Source organism: Nilaparvata lugens, chromosome 8, assembly GCF_014356525.2.
Source record: "Nilaparvata lugens isolate BPH chromosome 8, ASM1435652v1, whole genome shotgun sequence".
Lineage (NCBI taxonomy): Eukaryota > Metazoa > Arthropoda > Insecta > Hemiptera > Delphacidae > Nilaparvata > Nilaparvata lugens.
This window is the reverse complement of record NC_052511.1, coordinates 4391860-4409692: the sequence shown is the minus strand read 5'-3', so window position 1 is coordinate 4409692 and position 17833 is coordinate 4391860. Positions and strand designations below refer to the sequence as shown.

General features: G+C 33.8%; 2 protein-coding genes across 2 annotated transcripts in view; both read right to left on the bottom strand.

The window, feature by feature from the left end:
* Positions 1–1861: 1861 nt before the first annotated feature.
* On the bottom strand, positions 1862–6652 carry LOC111064323 (leucine-rich melanocyte differentiation-associated protein). The gene is made up of 3 exons (XM_022352034.2): positions 6193–6652; positions 4462–4722; positions 1862–3232 (listed from the first exon to the last, which is right to left on the bottom strand). The coding sequence occupies exons 1-3, from the start codon at positions 6369–6371 to the stop codon at positions 3004–3006; spliced, it is 669 nt and encodes a 222-aa protein (XP_022207726.2). The 5' UTR covers positions 6372–6652; the 3' UTR covers positions 1862–3003.
* Positions 6653–12287: 5635 nt separating this feature from the next.
* LOC111064313 overlaps positions 12288–17833 on the bottom strand; it is a 39404-nt gene continuing 33858 nt past the window's right edge. The window contains exon 6 of the mRNA XM_039433767.1: positions 12288–14835. Within this exon, the coding sequence (XP_039289701.1) occupies positions 14464–14835 (372 nt within the window). The 3' untranslated portion in view covers positions 12288–14463. The remainder of the gene's footprint in view (positions 14836–17833) is intronic.

Sequence of the window (17833 nt, the reverse complement as noted above, 5' to 3'; positions counted from 1 at the left end):
TGATTAGAACTCGATTCTAATGATCCAAATGAGCGCCTTCATCCTAATTATTTGAAAAATCTGTTTGTGATGGTTATTGTAAGTTGTTGAATTAGGCTAATAATTATAGTGATCGATGTTTTACTCATTGTGCAGATGTGTTGGAAACGACCCAATAAAGAACTTTTATTTTCATGATGAATTTATGGGTTCTTCTATAATGAAAACTCCAGTTTCTAATAATAATATCGAGTGACCTGGCTGGCGCAGGTCTGGTGTCAGGGTTTTCAGGTCGCACCAGATCAATAAATTGAAATATTAAGGCTGTGCAAAGGCTAAAAATAAACTTTCTACTCGTGATATTTTTCAAAGTTTTTCGATTTGTATATAATCAAGCTATCAAAATTAAAAAATTTCTCAGGAAAACATTTTTTTCCGATCATTACTTTTCAAGATATGAGCGCCTGAAGTTTGAATTTTTGGGACAGAACATTTCAAATTCGGTACGATATAAATCAATGAGATTTAGAGGATGGATTCTTCATGGTATTGTTGATCTAGTAAAACAAAAATTTTCTGAAAATATCAATTTTTAAGATAGTTATTCAATTTACTAAAACTAACCAAAAATAACTTTTAGTTGAGTTATTTTTGGTAAATTGAATAAGTTTTTCAAAAAATGATATTTTCAGAAAATTTTTGTTTTACTAGATCAACAATACCATGAAGAATCCATCCTCTAAATCTCATTGATTTATATCGTACCGAATTTGAAATGTTCTGTCCCAAAAATTCAAACTTCAGGCGCTCATATCTTGAAAAGTAATGATCGGAAAAAAATGTTTTCCTGAGAAATTTTTTAATTTTGATAGCTTGATTATATACAAATCGAAAAACTTTGAAAAATATCACGAGTAGAAAGTTTATTTTTAGCCTTTGCACAGCCTTAAGAAGCTAGTTTCTGTTGCTAAACTATAGTATCAATCTTCAGTGAAGTTTACAGAGTAAAGTCTTCAGAGTTTACTGAACAAATAATGGTGTAACGACTAAAACAGTTTTGTCTCGCATTGTTTTAGAAAACTAGTTTCTCAATAAATAAGTATTCTATGCAATACTCATTTTTGCTAGTTTTTGTTGAGTTGTTCTCGAATATACAATACCTATAATGTGGCCCACGTTATAATGATAGTACTGTATATTTGATTAACAATGACAGTATTTGATAGGTGTTGCTATCCTTGTCTATCATTCGACCAAGCAGATAGCGCTATCCTTTTCTAGCTTCGCAACGTTGACAGATAGTTTTCAACAATGTATAGAAAATAATGAACAAAATATTTAATCTCAATAATGAAAATCTATTATGGAATCATTGAAAAATATTAATAATATTAAGCAGTTAATATTAATAATAATAGTAATACTGAGGGTGATGCCCACATAAGCTATTAGGCTTGTGCGTGGGTAATGAGTGAGAGGGATGATGATGATGAGAGATGACGACTACTTTTTAGATAGTCGGGACTGACGATATTATTACATCAGAAACACAGCTATCCTCTATAGAAGGAAGTGGCAAGTCCGAGAATCGGCAATGCTGTTATTCTATCTTTTTCCACTGCCATAATAACGTGGACCTCACCATAGGAACAGTTTCATGAAATTCGTACGACTTATAAATATAGGAAAATTACAGAAAATGAGAGCAAAGGATTATTCAACCACGTTGATTTATTTAATCTATTAATAAGTATAATAATTACATCTTTGAAATTGGAATAATAGAATAATATTTCCACTTATTACATTACAAATAGTATATGTATCTTGAATGATGTTTATCAATCAAACAAAATCTATGACTAAAGCGAAATGCATCACCATTACTTTTGAATACAAATAATAACTCGCAGATCATGTATTTTCCAATAAAAAAATAATTACTCGTCCAATAATATTGCAAAAATTGAGCAGCTACACAAGGCTCGAATGGTAATAGAATATAGGTAACTTTAAATATAGATCTTATCATCTTGAGGCACAATGGAATATTTTGGTATACAATACAAACATATATTATATTGAAATCAAAATAGCATATTCTTCGCTTATTAAATAACTTGGAAAATTATATTATTTTGAACTTCTCAGTCGTATATCCTTGTAAGGTGTTGGGTATGTTTAGCCCTACGTTTAGTACAATATATTAAATAATAGCAAAATAATACAAGTGAAAATGGCATGAATGTCTGAAACATGTTGTGATAAAATAATTTGAAAGAGGGTACTGAGATTTGTATTTCTATTTATATTACAAGTAGCCCTAAACAGAAAAGAGACAATAGCAAAATATGTTTCGTAAATCATCAAAAATAGCTGAGGCTATATAGCTGCATGTAACATGGACAAACACTTTGAAACTAAGCAATACTGTTCATACATAATTCAAGAAAATCATAAAAACTGTTCACTTCAGTGATATATTTCTATCAAAATGGAAATTTCAACCAGTATAAATCTATAAATGGTACCTTGCACACACCACAGTGACAATCTAATGTAAATAAATGTTCAATAGTCTAAAGGTGCGTACAGATATACGCGCCGCGAACATGAGCAATTCACTTGTAATCAGCTGATGCCAAGCTTTTTATATCTGTATCTTACCGTTTCTGTGAAAATACAGATATAATCAGCTGATTAAAAGTGAATTGCTCATGTTCGCGGCGCGTATATCTGCACGCACCTTTAGATGTCGTTTTTAGCCTTCGGCTCATAATCGCAGATCGTACTGTGTGGCTGAGCCCTAAAAGTTTTTACACACTTAGCTACGCTACGCTGAAATACGTCCTTAAAAATTGCTTTAAAAATTGGGAGATGGGACGGTTACGTCTTTCGAAGACATATTTCAGCGTAGCGTGTGTAAAGACCTTAAAATCTGTTCACTCAAATGACCGCTGATGATCGTTTGTTACGACCAAACAGCTGATTCAAGGTCACTGAGGACATCGATCAGCTGTTTTCCTAAATGAACGCCGACCGCTGTCGATTGGTGACCTGCGATTGGCTATTGCTGCGACCGAACAGCTGATTGAAGGACGAGTAGGCCGAGTTGAGAACTTGAGACGAGTTGCCAACCAGTCGCTCCAAAAATGGCCGCCTGTAAAGTCGGAGGGCCTCTTCGCGCTCGTGGGAGGTCACCTCGCGACTGTCTAGATGCTTTAGTTTTGCGAAGAACGAGACTGTGAACAGTCTGGAAAAGAAACATAAAAGGAGGTTAATTAATAAAAAATGATTGATAATGTATTAAATAGAAATTACAATATATACAGAATGTCCCATGAAAGATATAGCAGCCGGAGACCATAGATTCTACATGAATTTGCAACGATGATACAAGGATAGCAACACAAATGTTGATCAAACACTGCCATTATAACGTGGACTTCACTATAGGTAGATGATACAAGGATAGCAACACCTATGTTAAATATTACCATTATAACTTGAACCTCACTATAAAAGCTGTCACTGGATTGCTGCCATCTGAATAGTTGTGTGTTTATTTGCGTTTATTGAGTTTTATGACGCCATCGATCCCACAAGTCTGAGTAATGGATGAAGCAGAAGGGTATTAAAATAGCCTGGTAAATCAGAACACAGCTATGGAGGACTCTCTTATGAAGTCCTTAAGGAGGACTAAGGACTCCAGATATGAAGTATAAGACATGTCAAATTAAATCGACAATTACATTGGTAGTTATTTCACACACATTTTTCCTCCATCATTATTGAAAAAATGCGTAAATTTCGAACCACTATGTGAGTATGCCATGCTCACCACACAGTATAGTTTGACCTGCCATCTTGCTTGAATTTTTGTCACCATCTATCCAGTTAACTGGCCATGTATTAGAAGGAGGGATTAAGGCTGTAAAACAGGCTTGTAGTAGGCCTATGCAAAAAGAAAAACTTTGAAGAATATAATCAGTGAGAAGTTGGAGTGATCCGTGGTCTAGTGGATAGAGTGCTTGCTTAGCAGCATAAAGACACTACCTCCGTAAACAAAGCCGTAGTGCGTTCGTGTGATGTCAGCACAGGTAGGGCTCCTACACCAATAAAAATTCGTTGTTTTCAGCTGATTATAGCAGCTAGAGTTTCTATTGGTCTAGGAGCCCTACCTGTTTACGGAGGTAGTGATAGAGATCCCGGGTTCAAACCCTCTCATAGCCAAACGTTTTTTTAACCAGATTACTCCCGTGTTATCGGATGGGCAAGTTAAACTGTCGGTCCCGGCTGTCGTAAGGCCCATTTAAACGACGGTTTAAATGATATATTCAGGCGGTGGGACCTTCCCGCAAGGGAGTCCCCACCAACAAAAGCCATACGAATTTACTTTTTACTAGTGATAAGTTTTTTGTAGCCTGATTCACAGCCTCAAATGGTCATGAATGTAGAAGGAGGATTTATTTAAGTAATCACCTGTACTGGAGATGTTGGTAGAATGTGGTATCATCGATATCAGCTGGCACACCCGGGTTTCCCATGAGGCTAAGCAGTTGCAGGCCCGGAAAACTCTTCTGCAGGTTTTTCACGAAAGGAAAAAGCACTCCCACCTGGTTGTGATTCAACCATAGGAGGTTCAGACTTGGCACAGGCGGAAAAATCGTTGTTCCATCGATCTTGTTGTGGTCTAAAATCAATGAGCGCAGGTTTTGGAAGTCTGTCAGGAATGATACGTCGCTGGAAAAGAAATTTAGAATATTAAGGGTGTAAGGCTGTAAGGGTGACCAGTAGAAGAGCCGAATCCTTCAAATATCATTGATGAGTTTAAAAATTGCTTCCCGGTGGTTAAGAACCTACCTAAAGTTACGGTCTACTCATCTCTCATCAGTTTTATTACCCACGCACAAGCCTAAAGCTCATAAGGGCATCATTCTCAAAAAAAAAAATATGGTGAGTTGATTTGTTGCTTAGTAAGACAGCTTACTCACGTTTGGGGGGGAATGATGTTACCGTATAAGCAAACATACTCTTAGTAGCTATCAGGCAGAAAACTCCTTGATATAAGGCCTTTGCTCGCCAAAAATCAGGGCGAAGGCAAATTAAGGCGAGCGCTGACAGAGCAGTCATCCACACTCTGGCGCTCGTCGTCAATTGTACGCATTAAGCAAGTAAATGATATTAGCAAGCGGCAAGATATTATAAGTAGCGCATCAGTGGAGAAAACCCCTGGACTATATTGTCAACAATAATCTTCTAATATATTGTCAACAAGAGTATTTAAAAAATATATAATACTGCATCTACATGTTGGTCCAGCCTGGTAACCAACGTGGCAAATTAATACCAATTTAATTTCTCTTCCATCTGTTACCGGATAGACATTTTCGTTTAATAAAATCAAATATTTATTTACACTAATATCTAGATGGCCGATCAAAGAGACTGACAAAGCCAACAATCTCCTCCTCATTCAAAGAAGAAAGAGAGAGGTTAATCAGTTTCTCTTGGAGCACTTTCTTGAACACTTGCAATGGAAGTGTATTGTAAATTTTCAATGCTCGCATTGGGTAGCAAGTGTGCAGCTTAGGCAATATAGAGTAGGGAAGGTCAACGCCATCTAGTTGAACAGTTGTGGATCTGGTGTCTGCTTGGAGTGTGTGAAGTTGGCCTTCAGAAGCACAAGGGAATTCAGTACATACTGACTGAAGACAGTGAGTATTCCCAGCCTCCTGAACAGCGGGCGACAATGCTTCAAGTATAGTGATTATGTTATAATTCGAACCACTTTCTTCTGTATAAGGAGAATCCTCTGACATCCACTTGCATGACCCCATATTTGATGTGGCTATGAAACAGGCCATGGTATGCAGTAAGCAGGTAATTCTTTGGAACATGACTTCTCAATTTTCGCATCAGATATGTTAAATTGGAAGTTCGGTTACACATCATATCAATATGATGGTCTTATGTTAGTGATGAGTCTACGGTGAATCCAAGGAGGGGCCAGCGTTGGCAAACCACCCATCCACATACTGGCCTTCATTGGGCCAACATGTAGATGCCGCATTAGGGTTTATCATCTGCTTTGAAAGTTTATAGAGTACCGTATATTTTATTTGAGCTGTTCATTTGAATAGTAAGGAATTAATAGACCTTACATGAAACAAATTTATAATAAAGTTAATGACTATCACCTAAAAAACTCACCTAAACTGGTTGCAACTGATATCCAAAATTCGAACAAAGGATGCAAAGTGCTCCACAAGAGACTTTGGCATTGTAGACAGATTTTCATAGCACAAATTCAGTCTTTGATCCTCATCAGTCATGTTTTCTCTTTCATCTATACTGTCAAAACTAGTCGAAAGTCTTTCATAAGTTGTCATGTTTGATGTAAAATAATAATTTAATAAAATTACAAATTCGACTTGAACCTACCGATAGGTTAGTTTGCACAAAACAATAGGATTTAATTAAATGGTACTTCAAGATTAAAAAAATTAGAAAGGTGAGATAGATTGATTGAAGTACAATGAGTAATTAGAAATATGAAAATTATAAACTTTGGAAAATGATTCTAAATCTATCTTGAGTTGGCATTCTTTGTTGTTTGTTATGAAAAATGAAAGAAGACCACCCATCCAAGGATACTGCCACTGCCATTGCTATACTGAAGAAGTCATTACAAAAGTCAGCTGATCAGTCGTCGAAAGAAAAAACCCAAAATAGAAGATTTTTCATTCGAAATTTTAATACGGGATACATAAAACAATATAATTCTGATAAGTAATATTGGAATTGATTGGATAACAATATCAAAAATGGATATTGAAAACAAAGCCTTTTATTTATTGAGTGCTTTTCTCACCGTACCCTGTTTGGATACAACAAAACTGAATCTTGCGATTCTACGTTTTGATATTTCAACATTGTTGAATGTTTTCGAAAGCATATAAATTTTTAGAACAGATCTACTGTGAAGCTCTTCATAAATTTTAATAATAATTAATAGGCTTCCACAAAACTATTTTTAATTATAATAATATTTAACACTGTGTTTTGTAAATGTAAATATTATTACAACTTTTTCTCTTCCAATAGTTCTTGTATGACATGGATTTCTATTAGCTATTAATAATTTATTTATCTTTTCAAGTTTCTTTGAATTGTTATGACTGGACTTATTACTGGCCATTTCTATTAAATAGTTGTTTTATAAGGTAGGTACTATTTACTTGATTAAAAATGTTTTCAACCAAGGAAAAAGAACAAAGTTGCCCTTAAAAACACTGACAATTCCTTGATAATAATATTATAAACATGTCATGAATAAATATTGTAACACAATAATGAATAAAAGGTGATCAAATAAAAACCCCGTTTTCTTTTCGGTGAGTTTTATTTGACAGAGGTATGACCTGGTGTAAATACATTGTTCTTAACCTTATTAATAAAGTTTATTCTCTATCTATGTAAAGGCAATTGGTATCAAGACTGTATACTAAAAATAATATTTATGAACATTGCAAAGATAAGAATTATGATAATTGATAATAAAAATAATTGTACACAGAAGATAACAGAAAATATTACAAACATAAGTAAAAGTGCACACAATTTAGATTTCATTAAAATTATTCTTTTCTTACTACTAAGCCGTATATCACCATATCCTACAAAATCTTAGTCCTTCATTACATATACTATCAACAATCTCTTTCAAAATAATGTTGCATACATTCCTTATGATGTTTCTTTCTAATATCATTCCCCTTTCTCAAATATTATTCAAATAGGTCAGTCTCTTATTGGATTCTCAAGTCTCCATCGAGTTTTACTTTAACAATTTTGAAATTAACTATGAAAAATAGTATTGCATACATTAACTAATCAACTTGCACAAAAACGTGGAGACAATAAAAACATTATTGATGAAAATTAGAACTTTGAAGTAAAATTTAGAAAAACAATCGATTGATAAACGTTAACATTAATCTATGAATTTATTTACAGCTTTCTTCGTAGAAGCATGTGATCCTCAACATTAATAATTATTTTTACACAATTTGAAAGTATGATCTATGTTTTGAATAATTAACCATTATTAATTCATGATGATTATTATAGTGCTACAGTTATTTTCAAGACATTGAATACAATACAATGTGCATTATTGTTGGCTTTTCACAGATGATATTCAATTATTATGACAAGTCTTTGTATACAATTTCTGTATAATGTATACTAATTACTTAATGTGAATATGTTAAACACCACTAAATATAATGTGTGATTACCGCTAGTCACTTTTGAAAAAAAAATATATCACACAATTTCTAAAAAAGGTGTAGCGTTCATTGATTCCAAACTATCTTTTAGTACAATATCGTAGTTTGTTGATTTATCAAGACTATACAGAGTGTATCGAGTTTATATAAAAATTATGCCCCTCACATCCTGCTTTAGAAGAAAAGCAAAGGTTTGGATGAGTCACTCATCCTCTAAAAGTTTGGAATTAATAAAACATATTGGATGGAAAGGAGTTTCAAACACACGTAAGTCTCAAATAATATTATCAGAATCTGAGAATTGAAAAACTATACCAATATTGAGGATAATTATGTTATACAGTATTCAAGTTTATCTGAGTGAATAATTATAATTTATTGGAACTGAAATTCATTTTTATAAGGGTATCAGACTCTGTGAATTGAAAAATTGTACCAATATTGAGGATAATATTATTCAAGTTTATCCGAGAAGATAACTCTATAGGCTAATTGGAACTGAAATTCATTTTTATAAGGGTATCGAAATTAATGAATTACGATTTGATCAATAGTGTTCAACAGAAATGCAGTTGAAAATTTGATTCTTCTAATTTATTCAATATGCAATTTTCGAATTTTTCATTTGTAAAATATCTTGATGAAATCTACATTCTTATTTTTCAGTCAAAATACATTTTCTGTCACATCTGTTTATTATTTGTGCAACAATAGAAGGCTAAAATTTTTATAACAAATTCAAACTTGGTAAAAACTCAAAAACAACTTGAAATTATCCACTCCAATCATCAATACTTTCCATGTCACAAATCTCAAACCAACAGTCTAATATGGTGAATACAACTAAAGAAATAAAAGTGGAATGTTTGTTACAATATTAACTTAATTAATGACCCAACACGCACTTTTCTGACCTAAAATCGAATTCGACTGAACCCAGATTCATCTACATGTGCCGTTCAATGCAAAAAGATCTTTAACGGCATTCAGATTACGCAACAACTGCATCAGTTTTGAATAGTATACAATACTTAGGTCTACAGATTACGAATCATTCAACTTAGTCTCATCTACAGATCGTACGCTTTATGGATCATTACAGTTTTTACAGAGAGTAAATTGATGGGGTCTCTCAGTCTGTTACAGTAGAATGGAAACGAAAATCTACGACAAAAAAATCACTAAAAATACAATTTTTCAATTATTGGTTTGATATTAATAGAATGGAAACGAAAATCTACGATAACAAACATCACTAAAAATACAATTTTTCAATTATTAGTTTCTTAATATATGGTATGCTCTGACCAAATCATATTACAGTGGTTATAAAATTAACGTTGTATTTCGAGACAAAATTTTTGTTAATATGCCGGCTTCCACATCGAATTTTTCCATGTTACATATTAAAATTAATCGAGAAATCGTCAGATCTCAGTTTACAGCTTGTATAAATAACCTTGTGTGACACTTCTTATACCAACCTATAATAGAGCAGCATTACACAAGATTCTACACTTGAAAAAACTCAAATAAATACTAGCAAAATAAGTTTTGAATCAATTTATTATCAAAGTTGATGGATTCCCAGGACAATCTCCTGAGCTTCACAGAAAGATGATCTACAAACGACATGTGGAATGTTAGGTACATAATTTATTATGAATGATTACATATTTCTGCCCCTCTATTTAGATACATCCTCACAAAATCACACAAATCCCATCCACTTCAATAATGATTAGCAGAATAAATGAAAAAAAGTGCATACTATTGATTCTAACCGGAAAAAATATTATAAGTTCAAGGCCACTATGTGTATTACAAAGAGACATGTTACATCTATTTTATTACATTAATTATGACAGAAATCTTATGTGATTTGTACATTTTGTAGAGGACCCCACCATTTACAGAATTAATTAACCTTAATAAATAGTATGCTGAGATAAAAGACATACCCGAATCATCTTAATAAAATAACTAACACTAATATTCATACACCTGCAGCAATACAAAGTAAATGATTTATTATTTTGTTCATTAGAAATGTCAGCAAACATACCAGGCACTCTGACCTCTCTAGCACGCTTGCCTTACATCATCAACAATATTATATTATAGTAATCGTAAAAATAATTGTCAACTTATGCCCCTATATCCTGCGGCACCCAACATTTACGTCTAAAAATAAGATGCCCTGTTAGGTGCAATGTTTATAGCTAAAACTTTAAAAAATTGACACTAAGCGATAAATAAAAGTGAAAAATAAATAAGACAAATCACAGGGTGAAACTAGTCTGAACTGGAATATGATAATTATCATTTAGTATCGAGTATTTTACTGTCATAGATGAAAAACAGAACAGAATGAACTACAACAAAATGCAATGAGGGTATGATTGATTGAAGATGTGTAAATTTATTTTTGACAAGATTCATGTATGGATCAAATAAATGATTTATTAAAATATTGAACATAACTAGAAGTGCAACAATTTATTAAATCAAATTAATCTATTTACCTAAATGAATAATTCATTATTACAGATTAACAATGCAATCAATGTTAATAGATGCGTTGTGATTAACGTATGAAATTATTACTCAAGCATGATAAATTAGTATTATTGGAACTGTAATAAACGTATAATATATAGGCACAAAGTTTCAGACAGCAAAACGTTTTCTTAGGTGAACAATTCAATAAATTAATGATTTTTGTCAATTTTTAAACTTTATGGAGTTCATATAAGGAAACCATTTATAAGGACATTCGTTTCAAGAATTATTTATGAATGGTTAATTTCTAGGGATATTTAATAACAGCACAACATATTGTCAGTTCAATGAATGAAAATTTGATGATTAGATTCATGTGATATATTTCTCTTGTACTATTTCATGGAGGAGCTGAAATTAATACAAAGAATTCGACGTTTATTTGGAAATGATTTGAAAGTAGATAGGACCTAGATGAGGAAATCTGAATAAAATTGATAAATTGAATTTAATCGCGGCCAACAACAAAGTTAAAATGAGACTCATAATGAAGATAGTACAAGAGAAATAAAGAATAGGTGGAAGAGAGAAAAGGCAATTCTACTTAAAATTTGTGAAAAAATTATCAATTTTGAAACAAGTTAGAGCACAGACAAAATAGTTTAGTGACAATGGCATTAAATTGAAACATTTATTGTAATTTGTAAGTTGAATTGTCCTTTCTCAATAATCTTTATTTTGGAAATTTACATTTAATGAATATAATGTGACTGAAATCACTAATTACTAATTTATCCTGACTTGAAACAACCCAATTGTGAAACAATAATCTGATGTGAATATGGATACAGATGAAGATTAAAAAATTATAAACTAGGAATAATTTAGAATAAATTAATAAAGACGATGTTCATCTAAACAATACATACATAGAATAAATATCTAACTAATCAATATCAATTTCAATCTGAGATGATTGAGCGGAGTACGGGAGCAATGGAAAATACGAAAAAATATTGATCAATGTTCTACTATGAATTGACCCCTGTTGCATTGAAATAATTATAATTCAACACTTGAAATTCGAATGTTTCCCTTTCCTTTCAGCACACATTATTCTGGACATAAACCAATAGAAACTGAGTAGTGATGTCAAGATACTTATTTCCCACCTTAACGGAAACTTCAAGCTAGAAGATGGCGTTATTGGAACATAATAAATTGCAAATTTAAAAACTACACAAAATAACATTTATTACTGAACTATTGTGATGTGATGTATTCAATAAGATAGACAAATTTACTTAACAAGAAACTGATGGTTAAAAGACTTAATAGCTAACAATATCTGGAAAGTTCAATATCATTAACTTTCAGAACAGAAAGTTCAATATATCATCAAGGAAAAACATAGCTAACATGAAACAATGAGTCAATGAAAGGTTCTTGATACTAAGAACCAAGTTACAATTTGATACAAGATACTTGAATAAACTGGAGAAGTTGAATGCGTTCAAAAAATTACACGTTTGGAATAATAAATTGTTGATGAGAGCACAACATCTAACCCGCATTTTCCGGATTTTAATCTCGATATTTTAGGTTCTACCTTCATTATCATGAGAATTCGCAGTTATTTAAATGTAATAATCAACGACGTCCTAATCAACAGGTTTCATCTCATTGAATATCTAACATCTAACCCGCATTTTCCGGATTTCAATCTCGATATTTTAGGTTGTACCGTTACATTATCATGAGAATTCGCAGTTATTTAAATGTAATAATCAACGACGTCCTAATCAACAGGTTTCATCTCATTAAATATTACAATATTCTATAAAAAATAAATATTTTACTGTGAAAATTGAGACCAGCTCAATGTCAACACGCATATTTTAAATTGAATAAACCATCTGCTATAGTCATCTAACATTAAAAATATTAGCATTAAGGAAAAATGTTTGGTGATTTAAAGTAGTCGATAATGATACATACAGAATCAACTGTTACAGATATACACTAATAAATACTATATGATTGTTATCATTATCTAGAGCAAATGAGGTCCTGGATTTTTCAAATTTTAAAATTTCGTGAGATGGCGACTAATTCACACCCGAATTCATTACATGATTTGGGAAATATTTCAACCATTTTTCGAGATTACTGTGATTTCAATATCTTTGACATTTATCAAAACATATACTTGTTATTAATATAAGACCGTGAAAATTAGAATAAACACTCTTTTGCATTATCGTCAATAGGATAAATTGAAGACTCATTCCTTTTTGAAATATTTGAAAGTTCACGAACACGGTTTTCAAATTAGTTTTGTCAATATCAAGACAAGTTTTACATTTAAGAACGTGGTTTGCATATGAAAGAAATTCTGGTATTCATCGGTAGTCCTTTAGTTACAATTTAAAAATTACCTAGTTGCTATTCCAAATTAGAATCCTCATTGGCATTAAGTATACTTATTCTATTCAAAGATGACAAAGGAACGAAAATTCATGAAAATACTCAGGAATGACAAGGAAATAAATAGAAAGTGAAGACAGAAGATGAGAGGTGCTTTGTCGGAGGAATTTTCATCAGATTTCAAGACAGATGAAAGATTAAAATCTGGTGATAGATGACAGTAGAAACGGATATGAATCTGAATGTTGACCGATAATGTCGAAATGAGAATCAGTAAGTGTGAAAACAAACTAGTTTACTAGTTTACTGTTTAAACTAGTTTAACAAACAAATTAGTTTACTGCATCAAGTAGAAAATTATGCTCGATGAATGATGAATGAACGGCTGATGATTTTATGGAGAAGTAACGAAATAATCAATTCCGGATTATAAGTTTGCTATAAGAATAAGAAGATGATGCTAATTAAGACAGTTGACGATGATTGTGAGAGAAAGATGATGAAATTCAACAGTATGAATGAGAAGAAGAAACAAGGCAATTAATTCCTGTTTAAAATAATTTTTCAAGATTAATGAGAAGATCACGATTATCGACACATTGTATTTGATTATTGTATAAAGATGATGGGAAACTAACAACTCAATCAATTCCTGTTATAATAAGTCCACTGTATGAATTAGAACATGATACTTGTTGCATGAAGATGATAAAAGAGTAACAAAGCAATTTTGCCTGTTAATAATGAATCCACTGTATGAATTAGTAACAATGAAAAAGTAACAACGACATAATGCCTGTTTAAAATAAGTCTACTGTATGAATTGAATATGATGCTTGTCGTATCGATAAGATGATAAGAAGTAACAAGGCAAGTCCAGTTTACTTTAACTCGACTATATGAATTAGAAGATGATGGTGATTGATGATTATATAAAGAAGATGATAAAAAGTAAGAAAGCAACTAATTCCTGTTTAAGATAAGTCTACCATAAGAATGGTTGTTGTATAGAGAAGACAGAGAAAAAGTAACAACTTAATTCCTGTTTGAGCTAAGTCCACTGTATGAATTAGAGCATGACGCTTGTCGTATAGAGAAGAAAGTAACAACGGAATTAATGCCTGTTCAAGATAAATCCACTGTATGATTTAGAGCATGACGCTTGTCGTATAGAGAAAAAAAGTAACAACACAATCCCAGCTTACAATGTACGATTGACAATAGGAGCAGAGGAGCAGTAGAGGGGCGGAAACCGCGTACATCACTTAGCTTCGTCATCATCCTGTTTGACCTTCTTGGCGGGCGGCGGCTCGGCGGCGGCATCGTCCAGCAGACTGGCACGCGACGACTCCTCCTCGGACGCGGACGCGGAAGCGGAAACGGACAGCGCGGACGCGGGCAGCGACGAACTGTCATCGCCGCCCGGGAACGAGGTGGTGGTCGTCTCGTCTAGCACCTCGGGCGCCGCCTTCGGGGGCGAGGCGGCGGCTGGGGGCGGCACCGCCGATCCGTTGGTGGCGGCACCCTTGGCTGTAGGGGCGGACTCGGAGGCGGGAGCTGCTGCGCCACCACCGCCGCTTGTAGATGTTGTCACCGAGTCCACGTTGCTCTCGTCCGAGCACTCTAGACCGTCCTGCAAACCCCAACCCACAATTATTACAACTCAATTTCAAACTATATCAAGACTAATTAATATATACACTAATATATTACTAATTAATACATATTAGAGAATAATATTGCAGTTATATAAATAGTTTCAGTTTGACTAAGGTACAACTCACACTTAAGCCTGGTTTTCACTATTAGAGTAAGGCTCAACTACCTCGACTCAAATCGTACGACTCCAGTCGAGGAGACTCCAGTCTCTCGACTTACGACTTACTTGCTCATTGTCACTACTTCAGTTCCATGCTAATCCATTTTCTAACTATACTTTATTAAAAATATAATATCTAATTCGTCACTACTTAGCATGTAACAAATTGTATAATAATTATTATGATATATTGTCTTATCTAATCTTATTGTCTTATCTAATTCTCATTATTTTCTTATCTAAAACGATAAAAAATCACTTCCATAAAACATACCTCACTTCATAAAACATAACCTCACTTTCATCATGCACGGTACTACGCAACTCAAGTCGAGGTCGACCAACTTGTCGAGTCGACGCTCGACTCAAGAGTCTCACAGTCGTGAGGTCGCAGAGACTAGAATTGACTGGTCTGAGTGTCACCATTTGAAACACATGCTGCGTCGAGAAGAGACTAGAGTCGCGTAAGTGTGAGCTGAGCCTTAGTGCTCGAGTAACTGACATACTAACTCTACCGAGCTAACTCTACTCTACTTACTTGGTCGAGTAACTACAATTTAGAATAGCAGGTAGAGTGTGTTGTCTAGTGAACAGAAACTAACCTTAAAATGTCAATACGTTACATTCATTATCGCCGTTCAGCCACAAATGTTTTACAAAAAGCATTGGCTGATCTTTTGCTTTCAGAGATAACTACGGCTATTAAGAAGAAGAAAATTAAATAAGACTCTACTCTACTAGCTCGAGACTGTTTTCATTAGCATAGTAGTGGTAGAGTAGAGTGAGAAGCGATGGTGGGGGAAGGCAAGTGGTAGAGCACTATCCCACGGTGCTATCCCACTCTACTAAAAACTAGAACTCTACTATGAACGTTTTCATTGGGAGAGTTCACAAGATAGTTAGTACTTGCCCAGGGAACTCTACTAATGAAAACCAGGCTTTACGCGACTCAAATCGAGTAATGACTGCAACTCCAGTCCCTTCTCGACGCAGCAAGTGTTTTCAAATGGTGACACTCAGACCAGTCGATTCTAGTCTCCGCGACCTCACGACTGTGAGACTGAGACGAGCGTCGACTCGACTTGTTGGTCGAGAAGCAACATGAGTTGCATAGTACCATGTATTTTTAATGAAGTGAGGTTAGAAATTGAACTTTGAAAGAAGGTTCATGGTTAGAGCTAAGAGTAGAAAACATGTTGCTTATTGCTGTTTAGATAAAACAATAAGATTGATAAGCATTCATGATAATTAATAATAGAATTTGAGTAGTTGAGAAGTTGATATTGTGGTAATTATTCATATTGAATGAAAAAGACTAAGAAATTTGAATCTGTGTTTTTTGACAATTCTTAGTCTTTTTCATTCAAATAGAATTTGAGGTGAAGTGAGGTTAGAAATGGAGTAGCATGGAACTGAAGTAGTGACAATGAGCAAGGAAGTCGTAAAGTGGAGAGACTGGAGTATCCTCGACTGGAGTCGTACGATTGAGTCGAAGTAGTGTGAGTTGAGCGTTAGTGAAAGCATAGAGGAAAATAGGATAGAAAAATATCTCATGGTGTAGGGCGTTGATATTCCAAATTTCACTTTTAACTGGAGCCATAGTCAACCTAGTTCTTTTTTGTAAGCTATGCGATGCTGGTAGTCTCTCATGACTTGAGTTCGCTGGTAGTCTCTCATACTGTGCCGTTCTTACACTCTCATCCCAACAAAACAGTAATAATCGACAGTGGTTGACAGTAATTGGCTTGATTGGAACAAAAAATTGGAATTTGGAACTTAAACGATCTATACAATGGTATATCTTCTAACGCTATATTTTCCCTGTGGTGAAAGGAATACAGAACAACATAACCTATTATATTAAGCGAGCAATTTCTGTATTTATATATCTGGTATTTATGTTTAACGGATCTCGAAAACGGCTCTAACGATTTTCACGAAATTTGGAACATAGTAGGTTTATGATATAAAAATTCGATTGAACTAGGTCTCATCCTTGGGAAACTCGCTGAACGACATAAAAAGGGATATCATCCTTGCTGAAACAGCTGAGACTTTCGTCGTCTGTGGATAGTAAAAAGTGAGTGAGCGAGTATGTGAAAAATAAAAAATACGCATCCCCGAAATTCATAAGATGACGTATAGCAAGCTGTAAAATATAAACACGATCATCTTAGAGAATTGTATTCTGTTTATCAATAAATAAAAATAACGAGCGAAGCTCGGTGCCTCGATATTCAGAGTATTTTGCAATGAAAATTCAGTTACACCTCAATTAATTCAAATCACTTCAGTTACAATAATTAGAAGACTTTACTACTCTGAATTTGTGGATTTTGCCAACACTATTGATAGTAATATATCCTATATAATCAATCAACATCACTAGATTCAGGAGTGGTCATATTCGAGTGGTTAAGATGCTGGCTTTAGTCATGAGTTCAAGTCCTAGCCTGAGCATGATATTTGTCTTGGGAAATCCCAACGTTTCGGATGGACACATGAAGCTGTCAGTCCCGGAAAAGCAGAGACACGTGAAGCAGCCTGAAAAATGATGTTGAGACATGTCGAATGCCCTGAATTTAATCAGGTGCGACCTGAAAACTCTGCCAATAGACTCTGAGCCAGCCAGGTCACTCAGCATTATTATTATCTTTATTATAACTTAAGTTTGAGCAAGAATAGTTTAGATTCATCTTTGAATACCGATTTCATTTCAAGTTAATTTAACGAAGTAGCCTGGACTTAGACCAGTTTGCATATGCATACGGGCCCCAATGGCCCGGCCCGGTGCACAAAAGCCGGTTGAATT